General features: G+C 39.3%; 1 protein-coding gene across 3 annotated transcripts in view; it reads right to left on the minus strand.

Annotated features, from left to right (window-relative positions):
• Positions 1–337: 337 nt before the first annotated feature.
• The window catches only part of COLEC10 (collectin subfamily member 10), a 134,317-nt gene continuing 120,155 nt past the window's right edge, over positions 338–14,499 (minus strand). For 2 of the 3 annotated variants that reach the window (XM_061439087.1, XM_061439086.1), the window contains 3 exons: positions 9,285–9,338; positions 7,447–7,542; positions 338–4,996 (listed from right to left, as the gene is read on the minus strand). In XM_061439087.1, the coding sequence (XP_061295071.1) occupies positions 4,605–4,996; positions 7,447–7,542; positions 9,285–9,338 (542 nt within the window). In that variant the 3' untranslated portion in view covers positions 338–4,604. The remainder of the gene's footprint in view (positions 4,997–7,446; positions 7,543–9,284; positions 9,339–14,499) is intronic. The other variant, XR_009740878.1, reaches the window with a different exon arrangement.

Below are 14,499 nucleotides of genomic sequence, written 5' to 3' on the forward strand. Positions count from 1 at the left end.
AAATTAATTGGTTAATAACAGTCAAAGCAGTTCATATTTGGGCAACACACGTCTTAGCAGGAAAAAATACATTTTTTTTAATACCAGTAGTTTTTATGGGTGAATTATCCAAACTGTAATCAATGTTGGTTATATGTGTCTCAACACAGGACCTTTTTATTGTGTTTAGGCGATGACTCTGGACATAAGCTCTTTCCTCTTGCCTAGTTATAGAATGTGTTGCTTTGAGAAGGCAGTGTTGTGCAGCTGTGAATAAATTTTTAATTTTCATCCCCTGGAACCTTTGTGTCATCCTTGGGAAATGCCCAGCTATATTCCTAAAAAGTTGAATCAATAGTTATCTTTTGAGAATGAAATTTATTTTAAATGCTATTTAAGGGAATGCTCTACTTAATTATGTTATGGGACAAATAATTGCTTGCTCATTTTATATTTTTATATTGGAGTATAGCCGATTAACAACGTTGTGCAGTTCAGGTGGACAGCAAAGAGACTCAGCCATACATATACACGTATCCATTCTCCCCCAAGCTCCTCTCCCATTCAGGGTGCCACATAACTTGAGCAGAGTTCCCTTTGCTATACAGTAAGTAGGTCCTTGTTGGTTATCCATTTTAAATACAGCATTGTGTATCTGTCCACCCCAAACTCCCTAACTGTCCCTCCCCCTATCCTTTCCCCACCCTGGCAACCGTAAGTTCATTCTCTATGTCTGTGAGTCTGTTTCTATTTTCTAAATAAGTTCATTTGTATCATGCCTTTAAGATATTTGTTTTGCTTTCCCTATAGTTATCCCTGTAAGTTATCTGTAAGACTATAGTGATGCTGCACTGTCACCTCCTCAACTTTAATGACATGTGTGCTGCTGCTGCTGCTGCTAAGTCGCTTCAGTCATGTCTGACTCTGTGCGACCCCACAGACAGCAGCCCACTAGGCTCCTCTGTCCCTGGGATTCTCCAGGCAAGAATACTGGAGTGGGTTGCCATTTCCTTCTCCAATGCAGGAAAGTGAAAAGTGAAAGTGAAGTCGCTCAGTCGTGCCCCACTCTTAGCAACCCCATGGACTACAGACTACCAGGCTCCTCCGTCCATGGGATTTTCCAGGCAACAGTACTGGAGTGGTTGCCATTGCCTTCTCCGAATGACATGTGTAGACATTCTCAAATTTAAAGAGAAACCTGCTAGAACCATATCTGTAACACACATTTCTGAACTGCTAGCATCTCTGTTAATTAGCCCTGATCTTTAACTTTGGAAAGTAATAAAGAGAGATTATCTGAACCTCTGTTATCACAAGAGAATCATGGATGAAATTCCATTCAAAATAAGAGTAAAATCAGGAGAGAACACTGGATTGAGAGCTTTAATCAGCAGGCTGGAGTTCTGCTTTTCTCACATATTGATTTTGGTAAATTGCTTGGCTTCCTTGGACCTCAGTATTCTCTTTGGGAAGATGGCATTAAAAATGTCTGCCCTTCATACTTAGAGTTTATCAGGATTACTTGGAAAATAAATATGTGAGGGCATTTATTTTGTAAGCACAAAGTAAGTTTCACCACAAATCTAATCAAGTATGTGGTGTCTTCGAAATTTCTCCCAGGCAAGATTGCAGGATAAATCCTATTTACTGAAACTCTGTCATCTTCTCTTGGAAGTACTGGCAGCAAAGATGAGTCATTAAGAGAAATGTTGTTATTATTACAAAGATCATAAGAGAAATAAGAATAGAGTTGACAGTACACATGATTAATATTCACACTTAGGGGAGCTTAGAACGACTCAGAATATGGGTCCCGATGTGAGCTGCCTGTCGGCAATGTTTGGTGTCTGTTCCCTCTCTATTTTCTTATCCTGGAAGTCATCCCTGGTGGATCATTCGGTAGAGAGTCTGCCTGCAATACAGGAGACCAAGGTTCGATCCCTGGGTCAGGAAGATCCCCTGGAGGAGGACATGGCAACCCACTCCAGTATTCTTGCCTGGAGAATCCCATGGACAGAGGAGCCTGGTGGGCTACACACCTGGTGGGTGTGACCTCATGGGGGTCACACGAGCTGGACACGACTTGGCGACTAAACCTACCTACCAAAGTATTTCTAGACTCTTGTTCCTTGAGCTCTTGGCTGGCATTCTACTCAAGGATCCTGACTTTGATCTAACGTCTCGCTCTGTAATTCTGATTTAATTGCTCTGCCTTCAAAATATGCCATATTCTCAAAAGTCTGAATCCATAACTAGTTTATTAACCTGATGAATGATAAACATTGACCAAATTCCTGTTATTGAGCTGAATTGAATGTGGTATAAATGGCTGGCCTTGACTTTGGAGCTGAATTGAGTGTGGTATAAATGGGCGACCTTGACTTTGACGTCACTGTGTCCTAATGACCTACTATATAGTTAGAACCTTCAGAACTTTTCTTCAGAGGTGAGAAGTGGAGAGGTCACAGTTTTGTCTAGCAGACTGTTTTATATGACTTAGAATTTAGATTAAGAATCATGAGTCACCATCTTTTAAAAATAGAAAACTATCTCACAAATTTCCAGCTTTCTGACTTCTCTTAAATATCAGATCATGTAGTGGCCCTGGGTCCTTCACGGCAAAAACAGCAACGACTAAAGCAGTTTCTTTAGGAGGGCAGTCTGTGTTCATTGTACCAGGGTCCCCACCTGTACCACGTCATTTATTTATGTCATCTGTGTGGCCCCTGTAGGACCTGAGTTTGTGACCCTTGAAACATTCACGGAAATAACCTAATTAAATCCATTCTCCTAACCAGTTAGTCATGGATGAAATCATGAACAGATGGTTTAAGGTGAACATATGTTGTTGATCTGTTTCTCTTACTTCATTAACTATTTTGCCAGCATTTTAAACAGTCTAATTATATGTCACAAACTACAACAGGAGCAGCAGTTTACAAGGGGATAATCTAGGGTTTGGCTGAACTTTTATTTTTAAATTTCAAATGAAGCTGCTTTGAGGTTTGATCTGCAGTTCAAAGTAGAATTTTACCAGTTTAGTATTATAATATAGGTGAGTCTTAGGCATGTTCCAAATGCCATACTTGACACACTGTTGTGATGTCATGGGAGAAATGTCATAGGAAATGACATCATAGGAAATGACATCATAGGAAATGACATCTTGTGATATCATAGGAAAGCACCACTGATGTGAGGTTTTTACAACATACAGTTACACAGAATAAAGCACCTGCCGTGAAATGTCACCATGAGTGATATATTAGAGGCAAAGACCTTAGAGACATGATGTTAGTAGCACTGTGAAGTTTCCAGAGTTCTCTGAAGGCTTCACAAACTCTTTCCCTCATTCTCCAGGCCCAAGAGAAGGAAAGTTGCTATGGATAAACCTAAGATGAGGAAAAAATGGAGACATATTAATAGAAGGAGGTCATCTTAGCACAAGAGTATAAATGATATTGTTTGGGAACTAACCTTTGCTCTTTTGGGATGGTTCTTTTTTGGGCGGGGCTGTATAGTTGCCTTGCAACGTTGTGTTAGTTTCTGCTACACCACCAAGTACATCAGCTATAGTATACATACATCCCCTATCTTTTGGAACCCCCTCCCTCTCCCCTACCCTACCTTTCCAGGTCACCATAGAGCACCGAGCTGAGCTCCCTGTGCTATACAGCTGCTTCCCACTAGCTATATGTTTTACACATGGCAATGCAAGTACATCAACCCACATCTCCCAGTTCTTCCTCACTCCCTCTTCCCCATTTCCACATGACTGTTCACCACATCTGCATCTCTGTTCCTGCCCTACAAATAGATTCATCTGTACCATTTTTCTAGATTCCACATACATGCATTAATATACAATATTTGTTTCTCTTTTTATCTTTTCAATTTCTAGAGTTCCCTTTTCCTCAGATCAGAGGGTTAATATCTGGAGGCCTGGGATTAAGTTGTGGGTGTACATAAAGGCGGCCCATGTTTGGTATACTTCAGTGAAGGCTGTCAATCAGAAGCATAAAATTTAACTATATGATTCCACATGGCCTAGAATAGGTCACTAGGCTAGAAGGTCCTCACATAGAGGTGTAAGGTTAAAGTATTTCAATGCCTGTGCAAACAGAGGACCTTGCAAGTGTGGCTATGGCCGTGGTGGGTGACTGGTCAAAGAACTGGGGACCTTGGGTTCAAAGACAGATAATACCTTGACATTACTAATAGAAGCCTTCTCATATATCTGGCTTTGAGCCTAGTCATCAACCCACTGTCCAATTCATCATCCACTGGGCCATATAGACAGTGGTTCAGGGCCTTAGAGAGAGTCAACAGAGCAAATGTCAAGAGAGCATTCCATTTGAGAAGTAGACAGCCATCTCCTATACAACGAGTGATTCACGTTCTCTCTTGGGACACCTAACCTGGTGAGCTACTGAATCAATAACATACCATGTATGAAAATGATCAAAATCATCGTGGATAAGCATGGCGATGAAGATCCCAAAGTTTAGTCTAGCATTTCTCACTTGGCTGGAGTCAGAATGAATGTAGTATAATTAGAAAAGGATGGATAAAAATAACAGCGACGATAGTCCCAGGGAAATGACGAATGTGTAGGGTGAGGGACGTTACTTTTTCTTCTTGATGAATTCACAGACAAAGTACATGGTAAGATGGCACTCGGTATCATTCCACCTGCCTGAGCTCAGCATCTCCACACAGTCCTCGTGGCCATAGGGGTCGCTGGGCTCACCCTCCTTCCAGTTGCTGTAGTTCTGCAGGGGAGTGTTATCTGTGAACACATACTGACCCTCCCTCTCCAGGTCGTTCACCCCAATGAACACCCGGAAGAAGCCACTCTTGGAGACGTAGTCAGCCAGCAGCGTGTTGGCAGCTTCGTCCTTGGGCATGGCTAGCATTCCACCCCGGATGCGGCAGTGGGTCAGGGATTCCCTGTAGTTCTTCTCCTCCTGCACGATGTAGTAGAATTTCTCTTCGGTTTCCCTAATCCCTGCTATGACTTTGCAGTGAGGAAAAGAAGAAGGTGATTATCTGTCTCAAACAGAGAAAAGCTAAGTATATAATATTGCTAGATTTAAATAAATTTATTCAAGATTTAACAATTCTTTTGCCTATCATGAGGTAGGCACTGCTTCAGTGTTTTGTCCACCTTTGTAGCTGTCTGATGGAGAACCAATTCCTGTCACTGGCCCTCCCCTGTCTTTCCTCCTTTACTTCCCACACAGTGTGAAGCAGAGAGCTGTTTGGACAAAGATGTGTTATATGAACTGTCACCCAGCTCATCTCAGATAATCTTTCCCCCCTAATGTATGCTTTTTCCACCCTTATAGTTCCATGAGCACACCCTTCCCTCTTCCCCTTCCATGCCTTTCATGCCTGGAAAGTCTTCTTGGTGCTTAATCTGGCAAATTCCTACCCATCCTTCAGATTTCCGTCAAAACGTTTTCTCCTATAAGAGCCTTTCCAATGCCCCTGGACAGAGACAGGTGCTGTTGCGCTTTCTCCCCTGTGTTCCCACTGACCCCTTCACTTCATAGCACTCAACACATTTTAGCCTAATTGTGTATCTCTTAAGCTTGTGAACATCTTAAGGCCCAAGACCATGTCCTTGTCACTCTGTAGTCTCAGTGCCTGCAACAGTGCAGGATAGTGGTAAAGGCTTATTGGACTGATACAGAAATAATATAGAATTTCATCCACTTCTGGCCAGGTTCCCAGACTGTGAATATATGCATCAACTGAGATGGTCTGTACGTCACTCCTGGACTGCAAGGAGATCAAATCAGTCAATCCTAAAGGAAATCAATCCTGAATATTCATTGGAAGGACTGATGCTGAAGCTGAAGCTCTAATACTTTGAACACCTGATGTGAAGAGCTGACTCATTGGAAAAGACCCTGATAATGGGAAAGATTGAAGGCAAGAGGAGAAGGGGGCCATAGAGAATGAGATGGTTGGATGACATCAGTGAATCCACGGACATGAGTTTGAGCAAGCTGCGGGAGACAGTGAAGGACAGGGAAGACTGGTGTGCTGCAGTCCATGGGGTCTCAAGGAACTGGACAGGACTTAGCAAACTGAACAACAACACATAATTCACTTCAGGTACATAAAATAGATTGAGCTTCTGAGTAAGATTCAGGAGAGAATTAGGAAGTCAGTATCATCCCAAGATCATGATATGCTATATATGTTTTGGGCTTTGTGGTCCAAGCACACACAAACACATATATATGTATATATACCCTTAAGGGCCTATAAGTTAAAATTTACAAATAAAACTATGAGAACTCAAATGTTAAGAACTATAGCACTATGTTAAACCTCTGGAGTTTGGTTTATTCATTGGGGTCAAAGTCAGGTCAGAGGCAGCATCTGTACAGGTTATAACCAGAGTTATAACTGAGGGTTAATTAATATCAAACATTTCCTATGCCTCTAGTATTACAAGATGAGGATGGACACAAGGTAGCATTTGTGTGCCTCTACTAATGTAAATAAATACTCCTGGATTATAATATTTCTGTACCATTGTATGGAAAACCCCAAATGAACTTTTTGGCCAACCCAATAAATAAAAGTACAACAAAGTGAAAATAGTTGTAACAGCAACTAGAACAGCCCCCTGATTCATACTGTCTCAGGAGCGAGCACATAAGCCCCACTTTAAGGGTCTTACTGCTAACCATCCTGGGGAAATACGAGAGAAAACAAAAAGGGCTAACGTGGACTAGCACAGTTTAGAGAAATGCATGACGTTCTCACTGACTTGTACTGAGGGCAGAGGAGTCAGTGAATTCAAATCCTTGTATTCAAATCCTTCCTCCACTGCAAATTAGCGTGTATCTATGGGCAAGGTAATCTCTCTAAACTTCAGTCTAATCATAAAAATTAGTATTATTGCAAGTAATCAACAAAGCAACTACTGTTTTCATTACTATTTTTATTTTCTAAGATGCTGGTTGTTGGGCTCTTGTCTCTTTTTTTCTTAAGGCCCAGGTACTCAAACTCTGCCTTTTCTCCCTTCCCCTCTGTCACTAAAATCCCCTTTGCTACCTATAGGAATGGACATATGTATGTCCACAGGACCTGAAGTATACTAGAGTAAGTGGATAATCAGGATTCTAAGAGAGCTATAAACTGGACACACTATCTCAATAATCCTTTGCCCAAACTAAGTTAGTTTCTGCTAGGGATATTGGAATTGCAGTGGTTTGTTTTTGTTTCTTTAAGAAAAAGATTGTTTTATTTTTAAATTTGTATTTATTTATTCATTTAGGTCATGTGACATTCAAGATCTTGGTTCCTCAGCCAGAGAAAGAAACCATGCCCCCTGCAGTGGAAGGGAAGAGCCCTAACCACTAGACAGCCAGGAAAATCCCAGAATTGCCATGTTGAAAGAGATAGATCCGTGGATAAATATCACAAAGCAAATGAGAATAGACTCACCATTCTTAACAAACTTCATTGAAGTCTTAAGGCGAGCCACACTGATGTCTAGCTGTCCAACAACTTTTCGGTATCTTCCACAATCACAGACAGTACCTTTTAAATGACAAAGCTGTCAATTCATGTTGATGCCCATGAAGAATGGATAAGAGAGGCAATTGCTCTCTTCCCAATATTTACTGTCTTTTTCTAGTCTAGCTATGTTTTTCTGTGAACGGTGATGCTTTTTGTCTTTTATTAAAGACAAGGTTTCCAATATACAGGAATTCTGAATATATCTTTTACAATAATTTGAAGGAGTTAAAAGAGAGTTCTAAACCAGTTTTTTAAAAAGAACAGTAAATGTGACAAACCACTGCTCACATATTGGGAATCATTTGGCGTTTTTGTTGAACACAGAGTGTACCTCTACAGTCTCAGAATAAAATCTTTACAGCGTTTTAAAAACATATTTCTAGTTTTCTCTTGTGTTACTGTATTGTTAGTTGGGAGAAACCTTTCATGACAAAATTAATGTTAATTCTGATTATCCATTTGGAGTATAGCTTAATGTTTCGAGGACTAAGTTTAAATCTTGTGAATAGATTCATCTTATAATTTTAAGAGCAAGTTGTCCCATTTGTGGATTAACTATGATTTTAATTTCTGCCACTAATTTCCCTTCACTCATTTACCTTTTCAATCACCTACTGATAATGTGGCTGAGAAAAAGCTGTAAGGAAAATGATGTAAAGTAAATGCTTCTTTTTTCCTATTTAACGATGCTTCATGTCAACATTTCCATTTGCTTTTTTCTCTGATGGTTGAAAAGCAAAATGAATTTTACTAGCCAAAGGGGGGGGGGAATCTGTGGCTTTATTTATCCATATTCACAGTTAAATATAAGGAATTTAAAACAGTTCTTAGAATTACGCTTCTCTACATCTTTATGGATAAGGGCTTCCCAGGTGGCTCAGTGGTAGAGAATCCACTTGCCAATGAAGGAGATGCAAAAGATGTGGGTTTGATCCCTTGGGTTGGGAAGATCCCCTGGAGGAGGAAATGGCAACCCACTCCAGTATTCTTGCTGGGAAAATCCCATGGACAGAGAAGCTTGGCAGGCTACAGTCCATGGGATCACAAAGAGTCTGATATGACTGAGCAACTAAGCACGCATGCGCTCACACCTTTACGGATAGAAATAATAGAAGCTCACCAGGAATGGGCTACTTTCTTTCCCTGCATCAAGCACTGGAAAGAGTCCTCTTTTCAGTATCAGGGAGAGGCTTCCGGACCACTGATGCATGTTCTGTAACCGCCAGGACTCTGTCCATCAGGCCAGTTTGCTGGTGGCAAAATGCTTGGCCAGTGTTTGGTTGAGACTCTGGTGAAAGGCTGAGCCTATTGCTGGTCCTATTGCTGAGGCCCTTGTGGATTTTCCTCTTGGTCTAGGGGGATGAGGGCTGCTTCCTGATGTACTAGAATTGCTACCTCAAGCAAGCGTGGCAGAGGTGGAATGAACCACCGTCCTTCCACCCCTTCCACAGGGCCTGAAAAGTCACCACTAGAGAGAGAGGAGAATTTCCTTCCTTCCTTCCCTCTGGCCCAAGGAAAAGGAGGTTAATCACACTGAACAGACTATTGTTCTTCTATTAAATATATTTATTTTTGAGACAAATAGTTTTGTAATGATGTTAAAAATTAAAAAGAAAAGCAACCTGAATATCTATCAACAGAGGAATGGATAAAGAAAATGTGGCTGATTCATTTTGCTGTACAGTAGAAACTAATACAACATTGTAAAGCAACCACACTACAATAAAAATTAATTTAAAAAAGAAAAAATGAGCATATTATACCTGCTTTGCCTTTTCCACCAGGTATTCCAGGCAAACCCTTTTCCCCTTTGTCACCTGAAGAAAAACAATAGCCATGAAAAGAACAACTAAATAAAATAGTACTATTAAGGAGTAGAATTAAATGCATAAAATATAATGAAATATAATTATATCAGGCAGACAATATATTACATACCTAAAATAAGAAGAAAGAGGTTTTAAACTTCATTTGTAATATCTCCAAGTAATATTTACTAATATTATAAAAATAATTTGGTTTTGAGTTGGCTGCACAGGTATAACTAATCAAATAAGTCATAATTTAATTAGATGGAATACAGAATTCCAGCTGAATGTATAAACATTTAATTTTGTGTCATTTATGCCACTAACATGTTTTTATAATGTGGCCTTCTAGGCACAGCTAATACAATATTTTGCATGTTTTTAATTTTTAAAGTTCCATTGCTTTACATATCTGAATCAATTGATTAGCATAACACAGTGTCTGTGTATTTATTATATTATGCTCCTAAGTTCTTCCATGTGGCTTTGCCCTTGGATTTTCAAAAACATATATTGTGCTTTTTCAATTTAATTCAACAAATACATACTATTTACTTACTCTATGAAAGACAAAACATTTGCTTGGTACTTTGAAAAGAGATAAAGAGACACAAGATTAAACTTTTGGCTTGAAAGAATTTATGCTTTTTGGAAGAGATGTGATGTATGCAAATACTGATAATATTAAGTTGTGTCAAAAATCTTATTCTGAAATGTCAACCTTGATAATTTTCCTTTCTGCTCTTTTTTTTATGTGACCTTTTTCTTAGTCAGAGACATCGACAAAATAAATTTGAGAATCAGAATTGTTAAAGCAGAGAGAAAAAAAAGTTGACTTTTTTCAACTTCAAAATAGGCTCTTGAAGTCCACATCAGACACAATAATTGAAAGCAAAAGCTTTTGATTTATAAGAGGAAATGTTTGGCTGAACTTTGGGGGAATCAAAAGAGAAGATCCTGATAGAAGTAAAATAGAGCTTATGCTTCAGTGGAGATCTGGAAAAAGAATAAGAAAAAATTCAGGGAGATAAATACAGGATGATAGTCATACAGGCTAAAGAAGAGTATGAGGTTTACTCTTGTAGGACAATGATATGGCCAGGAATTGGGTAAATAACGGAGGGGACAATGTAAAGGGGAATGGAGTCAGCATTGAGGTTCTGCCTAATTCCTTCCTTTCCCAACAAAAAGGGAAAACTGAAAGGATCCCCCATATTGCCTGTCCATTAGCTATTCTGTCTTTGCTGATCACTTTTCATTAAGAGTCCTGTGCTTGTTGATCATTGATCATCCAGAAATTCATGCTGACCAGGGCATCAAGGATTTGCTGAGCCTTTCCTAATTGACCCACATGGATGCTTTTCTTTACAGTGATGCCAGACCTTCAGGAGCTCCCCAGATAAAAGGAGGGGGCTCCTTGAAACTCTGAATGTAGTTTGAGTATGCACTGGAATGTCTCTGAACCTTGGGCTTAGATGAAATGAGACCATGGTGAAATCTATGACAATGGAATGTGGTAAATATTGTAAGAGATACCATGAACAGAGATAACATACTCTGTCCAATGTTAGAGGGAGCTGGCAGAGATAGTGCTCCAGCTGGAAGAATGGAGGAAGGCTCTCCTGAGGCGATGGTGCTAGAGTTTCAGCAGGTGGAGGTGGGAGCCAGGTAGTAGATCCCGTACAGCAGTAGTTGGGAAAGAAGCATAAAAGTATGCCAAGCATCCTGATAAGGAAGATTGATCTGGACACATCAGATCTGTGTCCTGAAAACTCCTCATTTCTCTTATGTGTAAACTGGAAAAGATAAGACTGGATTTGAGACAATGTTAATGGAAGAAAGGGAATATATGTTTGCTGAGTGCCAATCATTTGTCAAGTACTGTTTGGATACTTTAGAGGTATTGTTATATGAAATCCAATGAGCTATGTGCTATCATTATCTTTATTCTATCAACTGAAGAAATTGAGAGGAAGGCAAAATGAATGACTCAAGGACATCCAACAATTCAAAAGCAGTGCTGCTATTAAAACCCAACCACTTCTGACTTCCCAGATTGCGGTACTTTTCAAATAATTTAACCAACAATATAATGAAGGGAAGCAAAATCTTCAAAAAGAGCTCTAATGTTGAAAGTAATGTAAGTCTTATCATCACCAAAAACAGTATGGACTTGAAAGATCATATGAATCTGGCTTCATATTTTAATTTAAAAATAGTTTATTTTCTTTATATGTGAATCTCTTTCAATTCAACATGAGTTGAAAAGTGATTCTAGCTCTGCTATGATCCTAGTTCTGGTCTAAGTCCAATAATAAACATTTAAAAAGTATTCATAAAGTATTTGCTTTAGAAAATTTTAGGCTCTTGGAGAACTTCGCTGGTAGTCCAGTGGTTGGGACTCCATGCTTTCACTGCTGAGGATGCTGGTTCAATCCCTAGTTGAGGAAGTAGGATCCCACAGGCTGTGCAGCACGGCCAAAATGTTAGGTTTTTAAGGAAAACAAAGCGCACATAAGAGACCAAGGAGATGAGACACTACCTTTATTACTCCCTAACAGAGAGAAATAAAAGAAATGTCTGGTGGGTATTCAAAGAAGGCAAAGATGACTACGGATCAGAGTAGGAAAGGAAGGCCTCTTTGAAACAGCAGCCTTTAACTGGATGTTAACAATGTGGAGAATAGATTCTTGAATAGATACATGGACGTTTTCTGAGAAGATGTAAGCACTGTGACTATGTTCCAGTATTTTGACATGAATTCCTTTCCTTTTTTTAACAGATGGGGAAGTCAAAACAGTATGGTGGAGTGAAAAACTGCAGAAGTCTGAACAACCAGGGTTTGAATGCTGACTCTGCGTCTTACTAGCTAAACATGGACCAGTTACTTAATTCCTTTAAATTTCCATTTCTTCATTTTTAAAGTGGAATGATGGTGCCTAAAGTCATAAGAAGGATAAATTAGACAATGTCATGGGATTAGGTCTGTGCTTGACTTGTAGAGGGTATTTAACCAATGTTTGCTTCCATGCATTATATCAGAGTTACAGTAACAGAAAGCATGCCAAGTAGTTAGCCAGTTCATGGTGGATGTGAGCTCATTGTGTCTATTTCCCCAAAATGAAATCTGGTTTAAAGCCACATATAAAAATTAATTTTTGACCCATAAGTAAGAACACCTCTGTATTAACTGTCTTAAGGTTGAAGAATCAGAGGTTGCATTTAAACAAACAAAACACTGTGATACTGTCACTGTAAAAGGATTATCGACCTTAAATAAAAGCATCTATTTTGCTATGAGATTGAATTTACCTATACTAAATCATCCTTTCCTATTCCTGAAATGAAATATTGACATCCAGAAAGCTACCTTCTCCATTCAAGTGACAACATTAAGGTCAGCCCAGAAAGTTGAGATTAATCTGAGTCAGTGAAAAATTTAGAAGGACCAGCGACAAAATGAGGACAATAAATTTCAAAGTACAGATTAAAAATGAAATTAATCCAGGTGAGCCAGAACACTGAACCTCCATTTTCAAAAATATTCCAGGACATGCTCATAAATTTTCAAGGCATATCTCTGGAGGAGAAAAAAACTTAGCCAGTATTGAAAACTAATGTTAAGGGAAAGTAGTAGCTAACAGAAATAAAGAGTAGAAAAGAGAGTCACATCATAGGAAATGACATATATCATTTATTTTTTCATTCTTAATGCAATAAACATTTAGTTTCTCCTTTATAGTAGACATTAGAATAAAATGATTAAAAAGCAGGATTTCCCCAATACAACTTATATGTATTTAAACAAATAGATCTGATATAGCTTCCGTTCATTTCCTCCAGAAATTCATAGCCTGTTGAATGACAGACAAGTTAACAAGGCATAGTGGTAATACAGTGATAGGTGTGCACTAGGTGCATATGTATAGGAGTTTGAATAAGGAATTGGCCTGAAGAAGATCAGATCAGTTCAGTTCAGCCGCTCAGTCGTGGCCGACTCTTTGCGACCCCATGAATCGCAGCACGCCAGGCCTCCCTGTCCATCACCAACTCCCGGAGTTCGCTGAGACTCACATCCATCGAGTCAGTGATGCCATCCAGCCATCTCATCCTCTGGCGTCCCCTTCTCCTCTTGCCCCCAATCCCTCCCAGTATCAGAGTCTTTTCCAATGAGTCAACTCTTTGCATGAGGTGGCCAAAGTACTGGAGTTTCAGCCTCAGCATCATTCCTTCCAAAGAAATCCCAGGACTGATCTCCTTCAGAATGGACTGGTTGGATCTCCTTGCAGTCCAAGGGACTCTCAACAGTCTTCTCCAACACCACAGTTCAAAAGCATCAATTCTTCAGTGCTCAGCCTTCTTCACAGTCCAACTCTCACATCCATACATGACCACTTGAAAAACCATAGCCTTGACTAGATGAACCTTTGTTGGCAAAGTAATGTCTCTGCTTTTGAATATGCTATCTAGGTTGGTCATAACTTTCCTTCCAAGGAGTAAGCGTCTTTTAACCCTATCCGTTCCAGACTGCTGCTTCTCCAATATTTGGAACTTCATCCATTTTGAGGCTCAGATAATCATAGTACAGTTTTCGACCTTCCCCTTGTCTCTGTTGTTTACCACCCTCTCTTCAAGAGTTATCTAGTCTTAATCTATGGAAGGATTAAGACTTGGCTCAAAGTCATGAACTTCAACTCTCCTGGTTGGTGTCTCATCTAGATTTGACATATCTAAATCTAGGAAAGTTCAACATCTAGAATAATTCACTGAAAAATGAAGGTCTTGAATTTTGGATGTGTTCATTGCAATAACTTAGTCTTCCCCTCCACTTCTGCTCATCTCTAGGGAAATACTTGAGATTTTAACCTTATATAATGTGATTGCATCTCAGAAATCTTGAAGTCCAACATCCCATACTCTAGTTACACCTTTCCATCCCTTAACCATTTGTTAAGTGAAGCTGATATAACCAGAGGCAGATTCATGATGATTTTATCCAAAGCTTATACAATTTGAGGAGGCTTTTTAAAAAAAATACCAAATTCCAAATTAAAAAGTACTGATAAAAATCAACACATTATAAGAAAAGAAATAAAACTAAATGACTAAATTTTACAAGTAAAGTGCCACATTACAAAATTCACTTAAAAATGTAACATTTTAATTAATA

This window comes from Bos javanicus, chromosome 14 (assembly GCF_032452875.1).
Source record: "Bos javanicus breed banteng chromosome 14, ARS-OSU_banteng_1.0, whole genome shotgun sequence".
NCBI classification, from domain to species: Eukaryota; Metazoa; Chordata; class Mammalia; order Artiodactyla; family Bovidae; genus Bos; species Bos javanicus.